The sequence below is a fragment of the Plecotus auritus genome, assembly GCF_963455305.1.
Source record: "Plecotus auritus genome assembly, chromosome: 2".
NCBI lineage: Eukaryota > Metazoa > Chordata > Mammalia > Chiroptera > Vespertilionidae > Plecotus > Plecotus auritus.
This window is the reverse complement of record NC_137771.1, coordinates 228,154,587-228,178,948: the sequence shown is the minus strand read 5'-3', so window position 1 is coordinate 228,178,948 and position 24,362 is coordinate 228,154,587. Positions and strand designations below refer to the sequence as shown.

General features: G+C 57.8%; 1 protein-coding gene across 1 annotated transcript; it reads left to right on the top strand.

The window, feature by feature from the left end:
• Nucleotides 1-1,753: 1,753 nt before the first annotated feature.
• On the top strand, nucleotides 1,754-21,640 carry IFNGR2 (interferon gamma receptor 2). The gene is made up of 7 exons (XM_080656372.1): nucleotides 1,754-1,950; nucleotides 8,608-8,740; nucleotides 12,366-12,583; nucleotides 17,270-17,418; nucleotides 18,918-19,077; nucleotides 19,530-19,687; nucleotides 20,967-21,640. Exons 1-7 carry the CDS (start codon nucleotides 1,887-1,889, stop codon nucleotides 21,117-21,119), a joined length of 1,035 nt encoding a protein of 344 aa, XP_080512498.1. The 5' UTR covers nucleotides 1,754-1,886; the 3' UTR covers nucleotides 21,120-21,640.
• The last annotated feature ends 2,722 nt before the right edge of the window (nucleotides 21,641-24,362 follow it).

Below are 24,362 nucleotides of genomic sequence, written 5' to 3'. Positions count from 1 at the left end.
CTTTTTGATTTTTACTTTTTTTATTTCAGAGAGGAAAGGAAATAGAAACATCCATGATGAGAGACTGATTGACCGGCTGCCTCCTGCACACCCCACACTGGGGATGGAACCCACAACCCGGGCCTGTGCCCCGACCAGGAATCGAACCGTGACCTCCTGGTTCATAGGTCAACGCTCAACCCCTGAGCCACACCGGCCCGGCTCCAGTCGTGTTCCACACATCACTTCTGCAAGGATTCTGACTTATATTCCTGCTTTTTTCACTTAACAGAGAAACATGTCTCTATGTCTTGAAAAGCTCACAACATCGTTCCAATAAAGCCTGGCTAGTTCGTCACGTATTTTTAAAAAGGGGCCGATTGCCGAAACCGGTTTGGCTCAGTGGATAGAGCGTCGGCCTGCGGACTGAAGGGTCCCGGGTTCGATTCCAGTCAGGGGCACATACCTTGGTTGCGGGCACATCCCCAGTAGGAGGTGTGCAAGGAGGCAGCTGATCGATGTTTCTCTCTCATCGATGTTTCTAACTCTCTATCCCTCTCCCTTCCTCTCTGTAAAATATCAATAAAATATATATATTTTTTTAAAAAAAGGGGGGGCCGATTTCCAGAGTTCCACAAAAAGGAAGTAGAAAAAGGCAAGGCGTCCAAGCCGCTGCCAGCTGGCCGGCCGGGCCTGGGCACCCTGCTCTCTAACTCTGGCCTCCCGGCCCCACTCCCTCCTTCGCCCCCTTCCCTCCGTGCTGAGTGCGTGTGCGGCCCATCTGGGGGCACAGAGCGGGCTCGCCCTGCTGGGGGCACCCAAGGAGCAACAGCGCAGGCTCGGGCTCCGAGGGGGGCCCCTCCCCCGCCCCACAGCCAGCTCCGGGTTACTTCCTGGTACCCCACCCCTCCCCCGCGGCCCCAGGGCCCAGACCCACAGGCCCCTGTGAATGCGGGGCGGTCCTCCCTCCTCCCTCCTCCGTCACCCCAGAGCAAGCAGCTGGCCCTGATCCGCAGCCCTCGCTCCTCCCAGCCCTTGCAAACTGTCCCCTTAAAACTGTTTTCAAACAAGAGTTAACGCTGCCCGTGCCCGGCAGAGGCTACGAAAGCAGGCGTTTGCCAGGGGTTTGCCAGGGGCGGAGGGGGGTACCTGTGCGCCGGGTCAGGGCACAGGCCGCTGCGGGGATGCAGGAGGCAGCCACCCAGGGTTCCCTCTCTCCCCTTCCGCTCTGAGATCAATAAAAGCCCCTGTAATAAGAAAAGCATGATACGCTAATTAGACAGGACGAGCTTCCCCAGGAAGCTGGGAGGGAAGGGGGGAGGGGCGGGTGGGGGAGGGGTGGGGTGGGTAGGAGGAGGTGGGGGTGGGGGAGGGGGAGGGTGGGGAGGGAGAGGGGAGGGGTGGGGAGAGGAAGGCCTAGTCTTGCGCGTTTTTCGGGCCTCGGCCTCTAGCATTTAAAAAGAAAAAAGGCAAACGTTTAATTAAACCAAAGGCCAGGGCCCTCGCATTGTGCGGGCCCAGGTGTCACGGAGCAATGGGGGCGGAGAGGTTGGGGATGGGGGTCCACTCGGCCTCGGGTTTTAGGGGTCTCTCCCCAAGGGTCGCAAGTGCCCGAAGGTGGGTGTCCGCGGGCTCCCTCCGCGCCCTCCTCTGCGCCCGGCCCGGCGCCCCAAGGAGGGCCGCGCTGGGAACTCCGCCCGCCGGAGCGCGGAGCCGGCCGGTGCGGGGGAAAGTCCCCGGTCGGCGGGAGGGCGGAGCGGGGCGGGGCGGCGGCGGGAAGAGGCGGGCCCGCGCCCTGCGCACCCAGGGCCGCCGCCGCGGCGACCTTAGCGGCTCGGCGGACCCCGTGCCGGGGCCGGGCCGCACCCTGAGCCGCCGCCGAGCCTGCGGCGCCGAGAGCCCGGGCCATGCGGCTGCCGCTGCTGTGGCTCCCGCTGCTGCTGCACCTCTGCGCCGCGGCGGCCTCGGCAGGTGAGCGCGGCCTCGCCCCAGGCCTCCCGGAGCAGCGCCGCGGCGGGGAGCCGGGGTGGGGTGGGGGCGCGCGGAGTCCGGATTGGGTGGGGGGGTGTGCGGGGAGCCCGGGTGGGGTGGGGGCGCGCGGAGTCCGGATTGGATGAGGGCGCGGGGAGTCCGGATTGGTTGGGGGTGTGCGGGGAGCCCGGGTGGGGTGGGGGCTCGAGGAGTCCGGATTGGGTGAGGGCGCGCGGGGAGCCAGGGTGGGGTGGGGGCGCGCGGGGAGCCCGGGTGGGGTGGAGCCCGGGTCGGGTGGGGGCGCGCGGGGAGGCCGGGTCGGGTGGGGGCGCGCGGGGAGGCCGGGTCGGGTGGGGGCGCGCGGGGAGCCGGGGGCGGGTGGGGGCGCGGGGCGGCCGGGCTGGGCGTGCGGTGGCGGCGGGGAGTTTCGCGCAGTCTCGGGACTAGCAGCTGGCGGACGGAGCAGCCGAGGGCGGGACTGCGCAGCCGCCTCCCCGCTTCTCCCGGGGAACAAAGAAGGTCGGAGTCTGGGCTCGGCCGGGCCGCAGCCCCCGGGCTTGGTCCCGGCTCTTTGCTGGCGACGCGCATTGACATGGACGGCGCCCTGCCCGCCGCTTCCCCGGGCCCGAGTGGGGGCGGACCCGGGCCGGCCTCGCCTCGCCACTCGGTGCTGGGCCGCCAGCCACGGGCGGTGACCTCGGGTCGGGCGGTTGGCAGTGGGTGTGAGACCCAGATGGCTGCTTTTCCAGGATCAGATCGATGGGGCAGGACCCCGAAATATTCGGACCCCGAGTTGTGTTGGGGTGGGGTGGGGGCAGCGGAGCCCATCCAGACAGCCCCTACCTGGGCGCAGCCTCTTCGTGCCTCTGGCTCTCACGGGCCATCCTTGCAGCCAAATCTAAACCATTTAAGACAAGAAGGAGAAATGGCAGGTGTGGGTGGGAGAGCGCCCCGTGGGAGTGTGTTGCGGGTTCTTTCCCACGGAGAGGCTGGTACCAGGTGGGGCTGCGCTTGGAAAGGCTGAGAGTTTAGAGGTTACGCAGGTCTCCCCCAACGCCCCTGGCGAGGGCCTTGCGTGCCAGAGCCCCGGTGACAGGCGCCTGGCCCAGGGTTTCCCTGGAAGCCGGCCCCGGGGCTCTGGCTCCTGGGCCTCCCTCCCGGGCCTCCCTCAGAGGAGGTTTGAGAGCTGGCAGAGTGTCGGTAATTAGTTGACTGATGGAGCGGGGTGATGGGCCAGAGGTGGCTCGTCAGGGAGAGCTGCCCCAGGTGGGGCCTGTGCGCCCAGAGGTGAGGGAGGTGTTGGAAGCCGCGGCCTGACACGCAGTGGTTGCAGAGTAACGCCTACGCTTTGCCACGAATCACACGTGTCCTTTGGGGACCATGAAGTTGTTTTTATGGGGGGGGGAGGGGGGAAAATAAGAGTATTGGAGCCCTAGCTGGTGTGGCTCAGTGGATAGAGCGACGGCCTGAGGACTGAAGGGTCGCGGGTTCGATTCCCGTCAAGGGCACATGTCGGGGTTGTGGGTTCCATCCCCAGTAGGGGGCGCGCAGGAGGCAGCTGATCCATGATTCTCATCATTGATGTTTCTCTCTCTCTCCCTCTTCCTTTCTCTCTGAAACCAATAAATAAATAAATAAATAAATAAATAAATAAATAAATATATATATTAAAAAAAGAGAGTGTTGGGAAAAAATTTTAAAGGGAGACTTATACTGTCTCCCCCTTAGAATTGTTTTAGGGATAATATATGTCAAATATTTCAAATATTGGCCCTGACCCAATTTGTAGTGACCCTTTAAGTCAAAGGTGGGGAACTGTCCAGCCCACGGGCCATATAAGGCCCAAGAAATCATTGGGTCTGGCCCTGCCACAGCAACTGAAAGCAGACTCGAAGTGCAATAAATCTAGGAGGTTTTTTTCAGAGCATAAATTTACAGTGAGTGATTCTCTTCAGCGGATGATGTTATAAATATGCAGGTGGCCCTTGGCAGAACAAAGGTCCCCCACCCCTGCTGTAAGCGGCGGCCAGTTGCTTTGGTTAGGAAACTAATGGACAGCGTTGAAGTGCAATAAGTCAGCCGACTCTTGAGCAATGTAATTACTGAGGCGTTGAAGCCGTGAGGCCTCTGTGTGCACTGCCGTAGCTGCTGCTGAATTTTCCAGTGGGTTGGACCGGTCTGTGCCACGCAGTTCTCCTACCGTGACTTGCTGACTTGGATATGCAAAGCTCCTGCAACACTTAGAAAGACAGTAGCTCCCCAGCGACAGAAAACCATTGCCTGGGGTGTTTGGGGAGCACACTAGTATAAACAATGGTGATGACCCCATTTGTGGGGCCACTCTCCTGGGCAGCCAGGGGGCTGCCGCTTCACATACATCCTCTTTCTTAATTTCCCCAGCCATCCTTTGAAGTGGGTAACAGCCCCAGTGTCCTCCCCAAGAGACAAAACCACCCTTTTTTGGAAGAGACCAGTGGTCTGCTTAAATAAGCCGCCCATTGTCTACTGAAGGAGCCACTTCCTGCTTACGGCTGGGGACTCCTCCGGCTTTTATTTTGACCTCTGGCCTGCAGGGTGCTGGGGGCGGCCTCACAGATCTGGCTCACAGATGTCATGAGCCTGAAGGGTCTTCAGTTGTCAAGATTAAATAGTTTTTTGTTTGTTTGTTTGTTTGTTTTAATATATTTTATTGATATTTTACAGAGAGGAAGGGAGAGGGATAGAGAGTTAGAAACATCGATGAGAGAGAAACATCGATCAGCTGCCTCCTGCACACCCCCCACTGGGGATGTGCCCGCAACCAAGGTACATGCCCTTGACCGGAATCGAACCTGGGACCCCTCAGTCCTCAGGCCGACGCTCTATCCACTGAGCCAAACCGGTTTCGGCAAGATTAAATAGTTTTAACGATAATTGTACTTCATTTCATTATCTGTGTGTGATGTGTGTTAAAACTGCTGGTGAGCCCGAACGGCGTGGCTCCGTGGTTGAGTGTCCATCTAGGAACCAGGAGGTCACAGTTCGATTCCCAGTCAGGGCACAGGCCCGGGTTGCGGGCTCCATCCCCAGTGGGGGGCGTGCAGGAGGCAGCCGATTAGTGATTCTCTCTCATCACTGATGTTTCTCTCTCCCTCTCCTTCTTCTCTGAAATCAATAAAAATATATTTAAAAACAAAAAACTGCTGTTGAGTCGAAACCGGTTTGGCTCAGTGGATAGAGCGTCGGCCTGCGGACTGAAGGGTCCCGGGTTTGATTCCGGTCAAGGGCATGTACCTTGGTTGCGGGCACATCCCCAGTAGGGGGTGTGCAGGAGGCGGCTGATCGATGTTTCTCTCTCATCGATGTTTCTAGCTCTCTATCCCTCTCCCTTCCTCTCTGTAAAAATATCAATAAAATATATTTTAAAAAAAACACAAAACAAACTGCTGTTGAGACCCAGGATAGCCTTTTTTGTTGTTGTTGTTAATCCTTTTCAGAGGATATTTTTCCATTGATGGATTTTTAGAGAGAGTGGAAGGGAGGAGAGAGACAGAGAGCGAGAGAGAAACTTTGATGTGAGAGACACATTGATTGGTTGCCTCCCGCACATGCCCAGACCCAGGACCCCTCCTGCTGGGGCCGCCAGCCACGGGCAGTGACCTCGGACTGGAGTGTGCTGACAGTGGGTGTGAACCCAGGGGGTCACTTTTCTACGGTCAGATCGATGCGGGAAGGAGGCCACGCAGGCTGAACACAGGGAGTGAGGGGGCCTGGGGCTGGGCAGGCCTGCGGTGATCGAGGCTTGCGGTTGATGAGACAGGCCGGAACTTCCCTGGAAACGCGCCTTCTCCTCTGAGTGTGGTGAGGGGGTTACAAGAACCTCCACCACAGGAGCAAAACTGGGTCCCCTCCGCACCCCTCAGAGCGCAGCTGGGGAGAGTGGAGGCTCCCCCGGCCCTGGCCCCCTCTGCACCCCTCCCCCCCCCCCCCCCCCCCCCCCCCGCTCCCGGGCCTCCGTCTTAGCTGTAGGGGCATGGGGGGGGGGGCCGAGGGGGAAGGCCGAGAGAGGGGGATCTCTGCTGGCTCCTCTGGGAGGAGGTGGCCAGGCAGAAGCATGGCCCTGAGATGGCCTGGGCCCGTGGTCGGCAAACTGCGGCTCGCGAGCCACATGCAGCTCTTTGGCCCCTTGAGTGTGGCTCTTCCACAAAATACCACGGCCTGGGCGAGTCTATGTTGAAGAAGTGGCGTTAGAAGAAGTTTAAGTTTAAAAAATGTGGCTCTCCAAAGAAATGTCAATCGTTGTACTGTTGATATTGGGCTCTGTGGACTAAGGAGTTTGCCGACCACTGATGGGACTTCACAGACGTGGACACCTTAAAGGTCCCGGGAGGGGCCCTAGCCGGTTTGGCTCAGTGGATAGAGCGTCGGCCTGCGGACTGAAAGGTCCCAGGTTCGATTCCGGTCAAGGGCATGTACCTGGGTTGCGGGCACATCCCCAGTAGGAGGTGTGCAGGAGGCAGCTGATCGATGTTTCTCTCTTATCGATGTTTCTAACTCTCTATCCCTCTCTCTTCCTCTCTGTAAAAAATCAATAAAATATATTTTTTTTAAAAAAAAAGGTCCCGGGAGGGGGTGACCTGGACGCAGGACTCCCTGTGCCCATAGACCCACAAAGGCCTTGGAAGGTGGGAGAGGGAGGCAGGCGAGCAGGGCCAGCGGGGTGGCAGCCCGCAGCTGGGCCAGGGCGAGGCCCCTTCCTCCCCGCGAACCTTAGCCGGAACCAGCCCCGCACACCTCGCCCCGCGTGGCCTGTGTCAAACCTCGGCCTCCGGAGCTGAGCGCATAGTTGGGGCGGCTGGTGGCGATGTGTTTCAGCATCAGAAAGTGAAGAGACAGTACACGGAGGTCTGAGAGTCTGCGACGGCAGGCAGGATGGGGCGGGATGGGCTGCCTGGAGAGTAGGAGGTGTGTTGCTGGTTCAGTCGGAGGAGGCTCTTAGCCATGGAGACGGGGCCGTGTAAACAGGTGGGCAGGGCCCTGGCCGTTTGGCTCAGTGGATAGAGCATCAGCCTGGGACCGAAGGGTTGCGGGCTCCATCCACAGTAGGGGGCGTGCTGGAGGCAGCCGATCCATGAGTCTCCCTCATCATTGATGTTTCTCTGTCTCTCTCCCTCTCCCTTCCTCTCTGAGGTTAATAAAAATATATCTGTATATATAAAGTGGTAATATGCTAATTGGTCCTAACGGTGTCCCAGTCACGACCGGTCAACAGGCAGGGGCTGGTGGGCAGAGGTGGGGGCAGGGACTTCCGCCCCAGCACAGGCGTGCACAGGCCTGCCCAGCGCTGATGTCACACTGACTTGGAGGCGGAGGCCACTCCCGAAGGAGGCACACGCAGGCAGGAGCTACTGGGCGGGCATGGGGGCGGGGACTTGCGCCACCAGGACATGAGGCTGCCACTGGGGGCGGCCCCCCTGGTGGAGGCGTGCGCAGGCTCGTGGCACCGCCTGGCCCGGAGGGGGCGTCAGGATGGGGGCGGGGCCTCAGCAAAGAGCTCTCAGCACCCCTGCACCGGGCTCTGAAGGCGTAGAGAGGAGGGGAGAGCAGATAGGCAGTTAGGGGGATCAGGCCAGCAGGGGAGAGTACTTAGGGGGATCAGGCCGGCAGGGGAGAGCAGTTAGGCAGTTAGGGGGATCAGACAAGGAGGGGAGAGCAGTTAGGCAGTTAGGGGATCAGACAAGGAGGGGAGAGCAGTTAGGCAGTTAGGGGGATTAGGCCAGCAGGGGAGAGCACTTTGGGGGATCAGGCCAGCAGGGGAGAGCAGATAGGCAGTTAGGGGATCAGACAAGGAGGGGAGAGCAATTAGGGGCATCAGGCCGGCAGGGGAGAGCACTTAGGGGGATCAGGCCAGCAGGGGAGAGCAGTTAGGCAGTTAGGGGATCAGACAAGGAGGGGAGAGCAGTTAGGCAGTTAGGGGGATCAGGCCAGCAGGGGAGAGCAGTTAGGCACTTAGGGGATCAGACAAGGAGGGGAGAGCAGTTAGGCAGTTAGGGGGATCAGGCCAGCAGGGGAGAGCAGTTAGGCAGTTAGGGGGATCAGGCCGGCAGGGGAGAGCAGTTAGGCAGTTAGGGGATCAGGCCAGCAGGGGAGAGCAGTTAGGGCCAGCAGGGGAGCAGTTAGGGGCATCAGGCAGGCAGGCAGGTGAGCGCTTAGGAGCCAGTGGTTCTGGATTGCGAGAGGGATCTCAGATTGGAGAGGGTGCAGGCCAGGCTGAGGGACTCCCCCAATCCCCGTGCACGAATTTTGTGCACCGGGCCTCTACATTTTTAATAAAAGAAAGAAATGGAGGCGCGCTGGCAGGTTACCTGCGCAGTCACACACTCGCAGGAACGGGCAGGCATTCCAGGCTGGCCAGACTGCTAGCCCAGGGCCTGCGCGGAGGGCCGGCAGGCAGGAAGGCAGCCCACACCCTCCTTCCCCGGGGACCGTGTCGGCGGTGCCATCTGTAGTCACAGGTAGAGTGGGGCAGCCAGGGAGAGCAGGCAATGCCATTTCTAAACTGGGGCAAACCGGAGTGTATAAGTGGTTCCACAGCGTGCATTTCAATGTTTGTAATTGATTTGTCTTCTTTGCCTCCTTTTCTCCCCCCCACCCTCCTCCTGTTCTGTCCCTTTCAAGACTCTCCCTCCCAGCTGCCTGCTCCTCAGAACCCGAAGGTTCGCCTGTACAACACGGAGCAGGTCCTGAGCTGGGAGCCGGGGTTGCTGAGCCACGAGGCGGGGCCGGTGGTGTACCAGGTGCAGTTCAAATAGTAAGCGGATGTTTCTGTCGGGTCTGCGGGAGCTGTGGGGGGGGCTGTGGGCTCCGGGCCACCGCAAACCGCCTCTGGGCAGCACTGAAGCAAGCCCGCGGGAGCTCAGCTTCCTCTCGGGCTGCTGGACCTGCGAGGACAGAGGTCCCACCACCTCCCACTCACCGGAGAACCCCGCCGTCTAACCACGTGGCTTCTCAGGGTGGTGGAGGTGACTCGTTGGTTTCGGGGAATAGACGGGCAAACACAAGTCCTCCGTTGTTACTTGTAAGCGACCCCTATTGGCTGAGCACTTTTTTTTTTTTTTTAAATATATTTTATTGATTTTTTACAGAGAGGAAGGGAGAGGGATAGAGAGTTAGAAACATCGATGAGAGAGAGACATCGATCAGCTGCCTCCTGCACACCCCCTACTGGGGATGTGCCCGCAACCAAGGTACATGCCCTTGACCGGAATCGAACCCGGGACCCTTCAGTCCGCAGGCCGGCGCTCTATCCACTGAGCCAAACCGGTTAGGGCAGGCTGAGCCCTTTTATGAGACCCGATAAACCAACGTGAACGGACGGCCCGCCCCGGGTGTGTGAGAACGGGGTTGGCGGGTACGGTGTGGGGGGATCTCACCGACCCTCGGAAAGGAATCCTCCAGTCCATTCAGAGCCACAGCAATGTCCGCAGTGCCTGTCCCCTGGGTGGGTGACACAGCCACCGCTCCCCACCTCCACCGTGGGGGGGGGGGGGCGGGCTGTAAAACCTGTGTTCATGAAGATATACACCCAGGTGTGTATTCATAGCCATCCACAGAGGAGTGGCAAATCGGGTCATGTGGACGTGTAGCTGAGCATCGGGCAACCACTGAAAAGGATAGTTGTGTGGGGTCTGGTAACAGTTGCGACTGTGTAACATTTGGAATGTATCTATGGCCCCACCAGGCAGAGGCCCCGGGGAAAGGGTGTTGGAGGAGTGGGTTTCATGATGATTCTTTTACATCTTTAAGTCTCCACGCTAACAATACCTGCTCGCCCCAGCCGGTGTGACTCAGTGGATAGAGCGTCAGCCTGCGGACTGAAGGGTCCTGGGTTCGATTCTGGTCAAAGGCACATGCCAGGGTTGCAGGCTCCATCCCCATGGGGGGCATGCAGGAGGCAGCCGATCAGTGATTCTCTCTCATCATGGATGTTTCTATCTCTCCCTCTCTGAAATCAATAAAAACATATTTATAAAAAATATCTGCTTAGAAACAGATTCTAAATTGGGGTTTAAGGTTATCTCTGAATCATATTTATCCCTCAAGGAATTATATATATTACTCACGTGATCATCTCTAATAAATGGACCAGCCCCCTGGGACCAGCAGCATAACCTGCAAGGCCCATTGGGAATGAAACAGTGAGGCCCCTTGTTCAAAGGTGACAGCAGAGCTTCAAGCCCAGTGTCCCCCAAAGGCAGGCTCTGTGCCTTGCTCGGGTCAGCCCGGAAGCTGCCCTACCTGGCGGTTAGGAAACATTGTATCCTAGGGCTCAACAAGGTTTCAGCAAGGGGAGTCCCAGCTGACTTACTGACTGGAAGTCCTTAACCTTGAACAGGGAAGTACACTTGTGGGTTGACCGAGTGAGTGCTTGTAAATATTAGAAATATATAGAGAGCCAAAACCGGTTTGGCTCAGTGGATAGAGCGTCGGCCTGCGGACTGAAGGGTCCCGGGTTCGATTCCGGTCAGGGGCATGTGCCTTGGTTGCGGGCACATCCCCAGTGGGAGGTGTGCAGGAGGCAGCTGATCGATGTTTCTCTCTCATCGGTGTTTCTGGCTCTCTATCCCTCTCCCTTCCTCTCTGTGAAATATCAATAAAATATATTAAAAAATAAATAAATAAAATAAAACCCATGAAAATCATTTAAAAAAAAAAAAAAGGAAGAAAGAAATATATATAGAGAGAGAGGCCCAGTGCACAAAAATCGTGCTCTCGGGCATCCCTCCGCCTGGCCTGCACCCTCTCGGAGTCCGGCAGCCCTCAGGGGATGTCCTCCTGGGGAGCGGGCCTAAGCCGCAGCCTGGCCTCCCTCTCTGGGAGGTGACCGGCGGGCCAATCGGGGATGGCCTGTGAGCGGCTAGCCCGGCCCCCATCGCCCCGCCCCCCGATTGCCCCTCCGCCACCTCTGGTTGCCACCACCTTCGGTCGCCATCCCTTCCTTCTACCCGCTGGCACCCACTTTGGCCGGCCTGGTGCCGCCCACTTCGCCAGCCCCACCCCCTGCCGACCGGTCATTCCGCCATTCGGTTGATTTGCATATTACGCTTTTATTATATAGGATTAATCCTTACCCGAGGATGTGTATTTCGGCTCCTCCGAGGATGTGTATTGATTTTTTATTTTCAGAGAGCGGGGAAGGCAGAGAAAGAGAAATATCGATATGAGAGAGAAATATCAGTCGGTTGCTGCTTCCCGTATGCACCCGGACTGGGATTAAACACGAAACGTGGTTATGTGCCCTGACCGGGAATCGAACCTGCAACCTTCTGGTGTACAGGATGCTGCTCCAACCAACTGGGCCGCCTGGCCAGGGCTGTTAGAAGCATGTTCTAAGAGCTTTTAACAGTTTCCTGTTACAGACCACCTTACATCACTTCGCCTTCTTTCTGGAGAGCATTCGGTAGAGATTTTTCAGGACATAGAGGCTGGTTTGGAAAGAGAAACAAAGGCTGGGGTGACTGAATGTCCCTGTTCAGAAAAGTTACAGGGCCACTCAAAACTCACACAGGCTGCTGTTTGTTCATTCTTAATAGGTTTTTAGTGATTTCAGAGAGGAAGGGATTGGGAGAGAGAGAAACACCAATGATGAGAGAGAATCATGGATCGGCTGCCTCCTCACGCTCCCGGCTGCGGATCGAGACCGCAACCCGGGCCTGTGCCCTTGACCAGAATCGAACCGGGACCCTTCAGTCCGAAGGCCGGCGCTCTCTCCACCGGGCCACGCCATCTAGGCTGCTTCGGTTTGGGTTTCCAGTTGCAAATTCAGTGATGAGAAAGGGCTTTGCTCTTACTTTGTTTTAGAGACGCTTACACGTTCGGGATATTTCAGTCACACTAATAATGGAACTTGGAGGCCCTTCTATAATGATGAGGGGGAACCACGCACATGCCTGTCAGCAGATGAGTGGGCCAACAAGACGTCCTGTACTCCTGTGACGGCATGTTACTGGGCCGTTATCCAGCCATTAGAAGGGCTAACATACTGACATGCTGCAACATATGTCATGCTCGAAAACACGCTAAGTGTAACACGCTAAGTGAAAAGAGCTTATCACAGAAGGTCACACAGTGTATGATCCCACTTATAGGAAATGCCCAGAACAGGCGAGTCCATAGAGACAGGAAGTGGGTCCGTGGTTGCCTAGGGCCTGGGGCTGGGGAGAAGGGGGGTGACTGCTAACGGTACAGGGTTTGGGGGGGTGAAACCTTCTAAGGGTGATTGTGTGAAGGTTGTACCCCTGTGGGATAGGCGGAAAGTCACTGAATCACGCCCTGTAAGCGGGCAGATGTATGGCGTGTGGTCACATCCCGCGCCGGGGAGGGTTATCCACCAGGAGAAGCGGCTTCTGGGACGTGAGCTCTGTTTTTCGTTCCAGCCCCAGCAGCCGCAAGTGGTCCGACGTCACCGTGAACAGCGTCGGGGTGAACTGTTCGAAGATCTCGGCGACCAGGTGTGACTTCACCCCCACCGGCCTGTCCCCGGGTTTCCTGCGCTACTTCAACGTCTCGCTGCGCGTCCGGGCCGAGCTGCCCGGGCTGCCGGGCCGCGTCTCCGCCTGGGCCTTGGCGCCCTGGTTCCAGCACTACCGCAACGGTAAGCGCCGGGCAGAGCCCTGGGCGGGCCCCCGCACTCCCTCCACCGAGCTGTGCTGGCTCCACGTGCCTCAGGCCTGCCTCTCACCCTGAACCAGCAGCAAAGAGGTGGGCGCCCGGGCACACCCAGGTCCTGGCTGTGATGGGCAAACCCGGGGCCGGGCCGCCCACGCTGGTGCTCAGGGCCTGCGATTTGCTGTGACCAGGGCCTGGCAAACTGCTGCCTGCAGGCCACGCCGGCCCACGGCCTTTTTTTTTTTTAAATATATTTTATTGATATTTTACAGAGAGGAAAGGAGAGGGATAGAGAGCTAGAAACATCGATGAGAGAGAAACATCGATCAGCTGCCTCCTGCACACCTCCCACTGGGGATGTGCCCGCAACCAAGGTACATGCCCTTGACCGGAATCGAACCCAGGACCCCTCAGTCCGCAGGCCGACGCTCCATCCACTGAGCCAAGTCGGCTAGGGCCCACGGCCTGTTTTTATAAATAAAGTTTTATTAGGACACCACCACACCGGCTTCTAGCTAGCTGCATTCACTGCATCGGGAAGTCTGGCCTGCAAAGCCTGGGTTTGCTCGGGCCTTTACTGAGAGGTGTGCTGGCCTCGTCTGGATGGACACTGGCGTGTGGCTGCACGGTCTCCCTGCCCTGCCCTGGCACAGCTTCCTTTATGTTCTAGAAAGACTTTAATCCGCCGCGGCACAGGCAGTGAGTGCCTGTTGAATGGCTGACTGAAACACGTGCTCCCAGGCGGTCCTGGCTTGCCGTGTGTCCCTCAAGGTGTCGTTTCCCGCTCGGTGACTGTGGTTCATGCAACACAACGTATGGAGGTGACTGAGACCCTGATGTAAACGAACAGGAGTGCGAGGCCCTTAAGGAGACGGGACCACCGCCTAGATAGCTGATGACACGTTAAGCCCTTACTATCATTTATTTCAGCTGTTAGTTACAATGGTATTTCGTTTATGTTTTTAAAGGGGGTCCTGTTGTTTAGAAATACTGCTGAAGCTCAATTCCAGATAAGATGATGTGATGTCTGAGATTCCATCAAAATAATGCCGAGAGGCCCAGCCGGTGTGGCTCAGTGGTTGAGCATCGACCTAGGAACCAGGAGGTCAGGGTTCGATTCCCGGGCAGGGCACGTGCCGGGTTGCGGGCTCGCTCCCCAGTGTCCGGTCCCATTGCTGCCGTCCCCACTGGTGGAGGGGGATGAGCGAGCAGCGTGGCGGTTAGGGGCGCCTCTAGGCAACGCGATAGGGTGCGAGTTTGACGGGGTAAAGTCGAAGAAATAGATGGGAAGGTCTTAGGGGTCTGCGGGGTGGGGTGGTGGGCCGGAGTGGGTTTGGAGTGTGCTGGGAGGAGGAGGGAGAGCCTTTCTCACGGCGAACCAGGACGGGCTGCCGTGGACTGCAGGAGCCGCTGTCTCACGAGTGCGCTGGGGACCGGCGTGTTCACGGCAGCAGCAGCGGCAGCGCTCCCGGAACCTCACTGCTTCCAAACAGTAAACAGCCATCAACGTCCAAACGGAAAAATCCGCTCCAACTGGAGGCCCTGGACGGTGCAACGCGACGGAAGGAAACACCGCTTGAGGCGGAGCTAGAGGAACCGGAAGTAGGCGGCCAGAGGATTGTGGGATTGTGGGGGACGCCGGCGCCGGGCCAGACCGTGAGCCTGTTACTGCGCACGCGCATAGTCAGCCCTGTAGTCCTCCGTCTCGCAGTGTTTGGACATGGCGTCTGGCGGGAAATTATTTCCATTGAGGTTTGCTGTTCCCTGCGGGAGGAAGATGAGAATAAAGGTTTCGTTTGTTCCCTTGGTTTGAAGCGGAGGACAGGAGCCGCGAGGACGCCCAGCTCTGCGAGGGGTGCCCACGAGGGGTGCACACGCACCTCCCGGAACTGCAGGGCCAGGCTCCGGAGAAGTGGGCCGGGAGTCCCGGAGGCTCCCGCGTGAGGGCAATGGGAGCCAGGTGCGGAGGATCCTGCTGACTCGGAACGCTCACGTCTTGCATCACCCGATCCAGGAGAGCCGCCCGCACGAAGCGGGAGCAGGAGCTGCGGACACAGGCCTCGGACCACCGGGAGATCGACAAGTGCGCACAGCTGTGCAAGATCCGGACCGGTACCTGGTCTGGCTCACCGGAAAGGCGCCCGCCCCGCCCGGCAGAAGACAACCAAGGGGTGGTTGGGAATCACAAATGAGCCTGAAGGCCAGTGTGCGCTGATGAGGATGCGGGTGGCCTTCCCGACCTTGAGGCACGAACCTGGTGTGTGGACAAGATCAGCCGCCCGCAGGCGGAGGAGATGCTGAGCGGCCAGCGGGATGTACCTTCCTCGCCCGTGAGAGCTGCCAGCGGGGCTGCCATGCCTGCTGGGGGGGGGGGGGGGGGGGCGGCGATACCAAGCACTTCATCTACCGCTCGGCCACTGGCTGGGGTTTTGCGGAGCCCGACAGCCTGTACGGGTCTCTGAAGGAGCTGGTGCTGCGTTACCAGCACACCTCCTCCTGCAACAACACAACGATGCACTTACCGCCACACTGGCACATCCCGGGCGAGCCCCAGGCCCCCCCACAGCCCGCTGACCCTTACAGAGCAGGTCTCCATCTTTCTGTCCGTCTCTTTGTGAATTTTTCTGTCTCAGTCTCTCTCTCGCTTTCTCTGAGTCTCTCTCTTCCTGTCACTCTTTTTTTTTTTTTTTATATATTTTATTGATATTTTACAGAGAGGAAGGGAGAGGGGTAGAGAGCTAGAAACATCGATGAGAGAGAAACATCGATCAGCTGCCTCCTGCACACCTCCCACTGGGGATGTGCCCGCAACCAAGGTACATGCCCTTGACCGGAATCGAACCCGGGACCCTTCCGTCCGCAGGCCGACGCTCTATCCACTGAGCCAAACCGGTTTCGGCCTGTCACTCTTTCTATCCCCATCTCTGTCCTCTCTGTCTCTCTTAGTCTCTGTACCTCTAAGTCTCCGTTAGAGGACATACTCCTCCACCCCATGCCCCCTTTCCCCATGGGCACTGCCCTCCCCGACTCTGGCTGCGCCCACCAGTTCCCACGGTTCCCCCAGCTCCCCCTGCCCTTACCTGCCCTGTGTACAAAGGCCCCTGGGTGCTCAGCCCCAGCCTGGCGCCCTCATTTTTAAGCCACAGACCTGGGGTCAGGGCAGGGAGGAACTTCGCTGGGCCACTTCCAAGAACCTCAGCTGTGACATTTGGGGCCGGGCGATCCCGCCCCACAGACACAACTTCCCGTCCAAACCCTGAAGTGAAACCCGCATCTGGTACCCCACCTGGAGCTGCTGCCCAGAAGCCCTCCTCCCCCAAAAGCAAAATTATTGAAAATACCCCAAGAGCTGGGCCCTGTCTGCCCCCAGGCCTCCCGGGGACCGAGGCGGCTCCAGGTCCTGCTGGGCCAGCCCAGACGCACGCGGCCCACAGCACCTCCGCTCCATGCAGTCATGGCTTCTCCTTGATCATGTTGGCTTCTGACTGTTTCCTCGACTGTAAACCCATTTTCTCCTCTTCTGGGACAAGAACCCTGGTTTTCTATGCTGCCATGGACCCCCCTCCTGCCTGCCCAGCTAGGCTGGCAGGTGGGTTGTGTATGGTACGTTGATACTGATGTGGATATAAAACATTGAACTCAAAAAAAAAAAAAGAAAAGAAAATGGGATAGTGACGAATAAGAAACTTTGGGGATAGTGAAGGGCAGTTTGTCCAGACTGTTGAGAGCTCAGAATCAGAGTTCAGTTGGGATAGAAATCCTGCTAACAGCACCTGATGCCTGAAATCTGAGCACTCTGCTTTTAGGTGTTCCAGTTCAAGCTTTTGGAAGCTGCCTATGAAAACATTCCTGGTTGGAAAGTGTTTGTATAGAAGCCCATAAGTATGAAGTATTTGCTGTGTTTACCATGCTTAGCTCTCTGTAAGGGAAATGGAATGATGTTAAATGCCTCATGTTCTCAAGAAGCTTGACTTTTAACATAAAAAATAAAGAAATATAAATATTAAAAATAAAAAAAGGAAGAAGCTTGAGTTTTAGGGGCAAAATCAGGCAGGCGAGTGGTTAGGGGCGATTAGGCAGGCAGGCGAGTGGTTAGGGGCAATTAGGCAGGCAGGCGAGCGGTTAGGAGCCAGCGGTCCTGGATTGCGAGAGGGATGTCCGACTGCTGGTTTGGGCCTGATCCCGTATGACATCCCCTGAAAGGTCCTAGATTGCAAGAAGGTGCAGGCTGGGCTGAGGGACACCCCGCCCTCCTGTGCACGAGTTTTGTGCACTGGGCCTCTAGTAATAAAAAGATAAGAGGTACTGGCTCTTGCGGCTTTTAAGCCAAGGAGGCTCCAGTGCTTGCCGACATGGGTCTCGGCTGCTGGCACCTGAGCGTCTCCTGGGGGGAGCAGAGAGACTCGGTCTGGGCCGCCCTGTGGACGGCGCTGGCCCCTCCCCTGGAGCTGCACAGTGGCCCTGCCGGGCTCCCCGCCCTGCAGCCTCGCAGTGGGACTCGTGCCAGAGCAGCCTCTGGTGTCTCGTGAGCCCGAATGCATATGTAAATGGATGCGTGTTTGTGCGTGCAGGCCATGTATGTAACATTGCATACATGCACATGTTACACATAATGCAGTATGACCTGTGTGTATACTTACATAGCTTTGTTCTGTTTGTGATTCTGTTTCAGTGACCATCGGGCCTCCAGGACACGTCTGGGTGACCCCAGGAGAAGGCTCCCTAGTCATCCAGCTGTCCCCGCCCTTCACCGTCACGGACCCCTCCATGGTCATGTTTCTGTATTACGTCCATTACTGGGAGAAGGCCGGAATCCCACAGGCAAGCGCATTTTTAAATATTTTTATTTTCTTTGCTTGGAGTTGCTGATACAGGGAAAGGAGGTAGACATCAACGTGGCAAGGACAGCCCTGGCCGGTGTGGCTCAGTGGATAGAGCGGCGGCCTGCGGACCATCCTGGGTTCGATTCAGGTCCAGGGCACGTATCTGGGTGGCAGGCTCCTCCCTGGCCCAGGCCCTGGTCGGGGCGTGCGCAGGAGGCAGCCAGTCGATGTGTTTCTCTCGCATCGGTGTTTCTCTCTGTCTCTCCGTCTCTCTCCCACGCTCTCTAAAAATCTGGGAAAATGTCCTCGGGTGAGGATTAGAAAAGAAAATGGACGAGGACCGGCTGCCCCGTGTCTCCCTGGCCGAGACCGGAGCCGGCTCTGCTCGCCTCCTGCAGGCCTGTTTCCCCCCTCACTCGGTGGCTCCCCCCACACTCCACTGGGGGGTCCCTCTTCTCAGTCACACGGCTCCCGTCCCCTGAGGCCCAGGCTTTGTGCCACGCTCTGGAGTTTGGAGAAGGTTCTCACGGGTTGGTCTCGACAAGGAACCCACCGCGCCAGCCGCCAGGTGTGACTGTTTTTTTTTGTTTTTTTTTTTTTTTAATATATTTTATTGATTTTTTTTTTACAGAGAGAAAGAGAGAGGGATAGAGAGTTAGAAACATCGATGAGAGAGAAACATCGATCAGCTGCCTCCTGCACACCTCCCACTGGGGATGTGCCCGCAACCAAGGTACATGCCCTTGACCGGAATCGAACCTGAGACCCAACACCAGCTCTTACTTGGCTCCTGGGAGCTTCACAGAAGAAGTGGTGTCTTGTAGGCTGAAAATGGGATATTTAAAGGCAGAAAACTTGGGGTTTCTAACCACCGTTTCATATAAACAAACATCTAAATAACAACTCATGCCCTAACCGGTTTGGCTCAGTGGATAGAGCGTCAGCCTGCGGACTGAAGGGTCCCGGGTTCGATTCTGGTCAAGGGCATGTACCTTGGTTGCGGGCTCATCCCCAGTAGGAGGTGTGCAGGAGGCAGCTGATTGATGTTTCTCTCTCATCGATGTTTCTAACTCTCTATCCCTCTTCCTTCCTCTCTGTAAAAAATCAACAAAATATAAAATAAATAAATAAATAAATAAATAACAACTCATGATAAATACAACTCCACAAATTGTTTGCTTCTTATCATCTTAATTTGGCAATTAAAAAATAAGAATGTAGAGTTAAAACATTCTCCTTGGGATTATTTACTGGAGTCAACTTACAAGGTAAAACGTTTTATATCAAGTTTACATTTAAAAACCTCTTAAATTGCTCACAAAGTAAAATTCCAATGAAGCTGATTTTACCTCCAAAAAAACCACAACCTGCCCCCTGCCGGCCAGGGAGCGCTCTGAGCCATCGGTTCTCCGTGAAGTTGAGGAACCGCCAGGCAGGGAGGGGACCGAGGCTGTCGGGTCGGGTCGGGCCGCTCACCGCCCCGTGTTCCCCCCGCAGGTGAAGGGCCCCTTCAGGGACAGCTCCATTGTGCTGCGGGACTTACAGCCCCTGACAGAGTACTGCCTCCAGGTCCAGGCGCACCTGCTCTGGAAGTCCCAGGACCTCACCAGACCCGGCCTTTCAAGCAACGTCTCTTGTCACGAGACAGCAGCCGACGGTAAGATGTGCCTTCTGGTGCCCTTTGAGCTGGGAAAAGAACGCCCCTAAAATAGTGAGATTGGGGAGCACGTCTTAGGTGAAGGGCGATAGTAGGGGGAGAGCCAGAGGGGAGGGGAGCGAGCTCCTGCTGGGGGCTCCCAGCAGCCACGCCCCCGACGGCCACAGCCACGCCCCTGGCGGACATAGCCACGCCCCTGGCGGATGTAGCCACGCCCCTGGCAGCACAGCCACGCCCTTGTTGGGCGTAGCCACGCCCCCGGCGGCCACAGCCACGCCCCCGGCCTTGGCTTGGTTTGAGGCTGCCTCTCTAGCTACTGATTGAGCATATGGGGCGGGGAGGGCCCCCCTCTGGCCGTCCTCCTGGGACAGGGGCACGGTGGGCAGGAGGAAATGACCCCATGTTTGTGTCACGGGGCTGGCCCTCTCGTTCACCTCGTATCCTCTCTTCAGCCTCCACCAAGCTGCAGCGAGTCGTCCTGATCGCCGTGGCCACCTTCCTGTCGCTGGCGGGGCTGGCGGGCACCTGCGTCCTCCTGATCCTGAGGTTCCGGGGCCTGATCAAGTACTGGTTCCACTCCCCGCCGGGCATCCCGGTGCAGATAGAGGAGGTACGTGCGGCCTCGGAGGGCGGGCGGGCGGGTACAACCAGGGACACAGGGATTAGAGTTAGAAGAGGGGCGGGCTCTCTGTACCGCGTGCCCAGCGGCCTTATTCACAACAGCCCCTGAGCGCCAGAGGGTGGAGGTATAAACACGCGGTACACACACAATGGCACATCCCTCCACCTTGAAAGAGCTGCTGACCCGCTGCAGCATGGACGGCCCTGGAGGGCATTGTGCCAGTCAGTCAAAAAACACAAAAACCACGTGACTCCGTGCCATGAGGCACTTCAGGTCCTCAGGTTCATAGACGGTGGAGGAGGGTGGGTGCCAGGGCTGGGAGGGGGCTGGGAGTGTGCGTTCAGTGGGGACAGTTTCTGTTTTGCAAAATGGAAGTTATTGAGATGGAGGGTAGCGCTGGTTGCACAGCAGTGTCAATGTACTCGACACTGCTAAGCTATATGCTTAAAAATGGTTTGTGATCGTTTTTATGTTACGTGTATATTAGCACAATTTTAAAAAATTTTTTAATGGCACCAGGTTGGCCAAAACGGCAACCTGGCCAAGAGATTGGAGGCAGGAGGGCCTTCTCCCGCCGTGTGCTTTCTGGGGGGCGCTGGGTGAGCCTGGCTGGGACGCGAGCAGCAGAGACAGAGGCGAGGAGAGAGCGTGTGCTTCGGGGCAGGCGGTGTGCACTGGGGATTCTAGAGTGAACGCACCCAGAGCTGTGAGCACAAGGCTTTGCACACCGAGGTCCAAGGGTGTAACTAGTACAGCAAAGGCCTGCAAAAGAAAGGGTGGGGGGCTCTTGAGGAAAATCTCGTTTCCCTGCACAGTCCCAGCCCCAGACCCGAGGCTCTGGGAGGCAGCCGGGCCCTCGGAGGTCAGTAGGGAAGGTGTAGGGTTAGAAGCTGTTAGAATACGTCCGAGTATTTGCTCGCTGCGGCCAGCGAGCCTGCTCTCCCTGTCGCTGACCGAGAGGGTCCTGCGTGCTCCTTCGCTGGGAACCAGACCGAGCTCTGCTAGGATGAGTCCCCACCACGCGCCCCGTGCAGCGGGCAGGCCCCCTTTCCTGAGAGAGACCCCCTTGGTCACCGTCAGGGTCTGACCGGGTCAGAGCGACCGGGCAGGCGCAGGCCGCGCGGTGCTCAGGGTTCGGAAGTGGTTCCCTGGGGACAGAATAGGAAGTGAACCTGAGTAACACGCGATGGTGCCAACAAGACTAGCGTCCGAGGTCTGGGTTTGGAGCTGGTCAGCTCATTTCGGTGTTGGTTTCGACCCCTCCCAGTATTTAAAGGACCCGGCTCAGCACATCCTGGAGGCCCTGGACCAGGACAGCCCGGCAGAGGACGATGCCTGGGACTCGGTGTCCGAAGTCTCGTCTTCAGAGCAGGAGCCGAGGACGCTCTCCAAAGCAGAGGACGCTCTCCCGACGCTTTGAACCACAGCGCTGTCGGCCCAGCCTGCGGGAGCGGGACCCGCAGCCGACGCGCTCACCTGTTCCTGTCAGGACTTCCCAAGCCCAGGACTCCAAGTCCCCACTGCAGACAGGACCATCGGGCCTGGGGGTACAAGTGGGCCTTGGTGGGGAAGATAGGTTTATTTTTTTCTTTAAGAAGTTTCCAATCAGACGATTTTCTAGAATGATTCTACAGAGCTATCCCCCCAAAATGGTTTCTCTTAAACACTAAAAAGGCCTGTCATTCGTTGTTAGCAAGTGGCCCTGGCACTCCAGCGAGCTCCCCCCGGTCGGACCCGCAGGCCGGAGCCGGCCCGCTCCTGGACTCCGCAGGTCCTGTCGCCTGTCACCACCGCCCGGCCGGCCCAGCAGGGTCACTGAGCGCCTTCACAGCCAGTCTCCCGGCTGAAGACGGAATTAATCCTGTAAATAGTTTCCTGGTAATTTAAGGGTTTTTTTCAACCTAGAAATAAAAGGCTGTATAATTAGCTTTTTAAAAAGTCTGTGTGAGCTTCTCCCTCTCCGCTTTGCCTTCTTATTTTGGCTATTTTCCGAGTTTCAAGTTTTTAAATTACCGTACCCAGGCTTCGGCTTCAAGGACACCCAGCAGAGTGGCGAGAACTCCATGCGTGGGCCATTGGTTCCTTGAAAAGGTGTGACGGGACTTTCAGAAGCTGCGTCACCTTCGTTTCATGTGGTGATCACACAGCCCGCCGTGGTCAGCACCGAGAATCGGCTGGTGGCAGTACCCAGCCCACGGGCACGCGAGGCTCCTGACGGTGGGAGTGCTGACGGCTCCGTTGCTCCAAGCACATGGGTTAAACTCGTTCCCGTGACTCAGCATTTAGGAGGTGGATGTGTAGCTTCACACACACCCGCACACCACATACACACACACACACACACACAGTGACACAGGTGCTGTGAAGTCTGCTCCTGAAAGACGCCCCTCCTGGCCCCTAACCTTGACAATGGGAAGAAGGCAGCGACTGCGGGAACGTGAAGCTTCTAGCATGAACTGATGGAGCCCTCGCTCGCGCTCTCTCTCCCTCTCTCTCTCTCTCGCTCGCTCTCGCTCTCGCTCTCGCTCTCTCTCCCTCCCTCCCAGTTGGGGGTCTGTCCTGCTGGTGAGGAAGGGCTCCGGGGCTGGCCTTCGGACCGAGCACAGTGTCCTGCCATCCGGGTGACAGGAGGTAAAGGGACACCCACCCGCCACCTGCTCCTCAGGCCCTCGCTCCGTCTGTTGGGCGCACAGTAGCGGGAACGAAGGGCCTGCCTGGGGTCATTCGCGGTACAAGAGCTCCCCTGCTGGGCGGGTGAGCCTGCTGGAGGCCGTGGAGGCGGCAGCAGGAGCCGGTTAAGAGTTCAAGCCCCTGCCCTGGCTGGTTTGCTCAGCGGATAGAGTGTCAGCCTGTGGATTGAAGGGTCCTGGGTTCGACCCGGTCAAGGGCACATGCCCAGGTTGCGGGCTTAATCCCCAGCAGGGGGCGTGCAGGAGGCAGCGATGAAATGATTCTCTCTTATTGATGTTTCTCTCTCCCTCTCCCAACCTCTCTGAGATCAATAAAAATGTATTTTTAAATGAAAAGAGTTCAAGCCCCTGCCCTGGCTGGTTGGCTCAGCGGATAGAGCTTCGGCCCATGCACTGAAGGGTCTTGGGTTCGATTCCAGTCGAGGGCTTGTACCTAGGTTGTAGCATGGGAGGCAACCAATCGATGTGTCTCTTTCACATCAATGTTTTTCTCTCTGTCTCTCTCTCTCCCTTCTCTCTCTCTTAAAAAAAAAAAAATCAATGGAAAAAATATCTTGGGTGAGGATTAACAATAAATAGTTCAAGCCCTGCAGAAAGGGGGCAGATCAATTCTGCCAGGAAGTCAGAAGTGAAGTTTGAAGTAAGCTCACATGTGCCCCCCTGTGAAAAAGCGGGTACAGCTTGGCAGGGGCAGGGGCAGGGACAGGCGGCTGGCCCTGGGGTCGGATTCTGACCAGGCTGGACCCAGCCCAGATGGATTCCAGCTATATCCCGGGGCAGAAGGTCGCCCAGAAAGGCCCTTCAGAGTCCAAGGCAATGGTTTTTGTTTTTGTGTTTTTAATATGTTTTATTGATTTTTTACAGAGAGGAAGGAAGAGGGATAGTTAGAAACATCGATGGGAGAGAAACATCCATCAGCTTCCTCCTGCACACCCCCCACTGGGGATGTGCCTGCAACCAAGGTACATGCCCTTGACCGGAATCGAACCTGGGACCCTTCAGTCCACAGGCCGACGCTCTATTCACTGAGCCACACCGGTCAGGGCCCAAGGCAGCGGTTTAACCTGGTGACAGACGCAGAGCCCGAGCCCAGGACCAGCGCTGGGTCCAGGCGCCCCTCCAGGGCCCGGCTCACCACGGCCACGGCCTCACAGGGGAGGGCACTCACCACACGGGGTCCCCAACACCCCGATGTGCTGCCCCTGCAGCCCCTCCACCCTCCTAACCCAGTAACCACCCTCCCCAGTGGGTGTGGGGCTGGCCTGTTAGGAGGTAACGGCTCAAGTATGGGAAACACCATTTGACACCACATCAGGCCTTTTACAGGGGGCGCTCACAGGAGACTTTACGGGGGAAGTTGAACCGCGTTCAGCTCCCTGGCCAGGGCACACCTGCTCCTGGAGCTCGCAGGTGTAGAGCAGCAGGGAACTGCCGGCCGGGAGGAGCCCCTGCCGCCATCCGCCTGGCCGGGGCTGAGCCCTCCGGTACAGGTCCCACCTGCAGACGGAGCAGGGACCGGGTGTGGAGTCCTCGGTGAGGGTGAGCGATCAGCGGAGAGAAAAGGGATGTGGGGAGACGGGGCCCTAAGACGGAAGCCGGGCCTCTTCCCCGTTTTGGTGTGCGGAGGGTGGTTCCTCCTTGTCTGTGACAGCCTCAAGGACCGTGTGGTCCCCGCGACCACAGGACTCCCCCAAACCTTACGCGGTGCCTGGGCCTTGTGCTGTCTGTGGACTCACGCCCTCGATCAGCAACAGATTGCCCGGCAGCATCAAGGACTGCCCGGCAGGGCTTAGCATGGCCACGGCGTCCCGTACCGCGTCCTGTTGGCAAACCTTCCCTTCCACTCCCGCTGGGGAGGGAGCCGGGCCGGTACCCCCCCGCTGGGGCACAGGTGGCTTGTGCACCCCGCCTCTGCCTCTGGCTGGGCTTTGCTGGGCAGCAAACCGCCCGGCAGGGCCACCCATAGCCACCCA

Coding starts and splice junctions, on each gene's coding strand:
- IFNGR2 (XM_080656372.1), top strand. CDS start 1,887: ATGCGGCTGCCGCTGCTGTGGCTCCCGCTGCTGCTGCACCTCTGCGCC. Junction 12,584..17,269: donor GTTCCAGCACTACCGCAACG/GTAAGCGCCGGG, acceptor ATTCTGTTTCAG/TGACCATCGGGCCTCCAGGA. Junction 19,688..20,966: donor TCCCGGTGCAGATAGAGGAG/GTACGTGCGGCC, acceptor GACCCCTCCCAG/TATTTAAAGGACCCGGCTCA.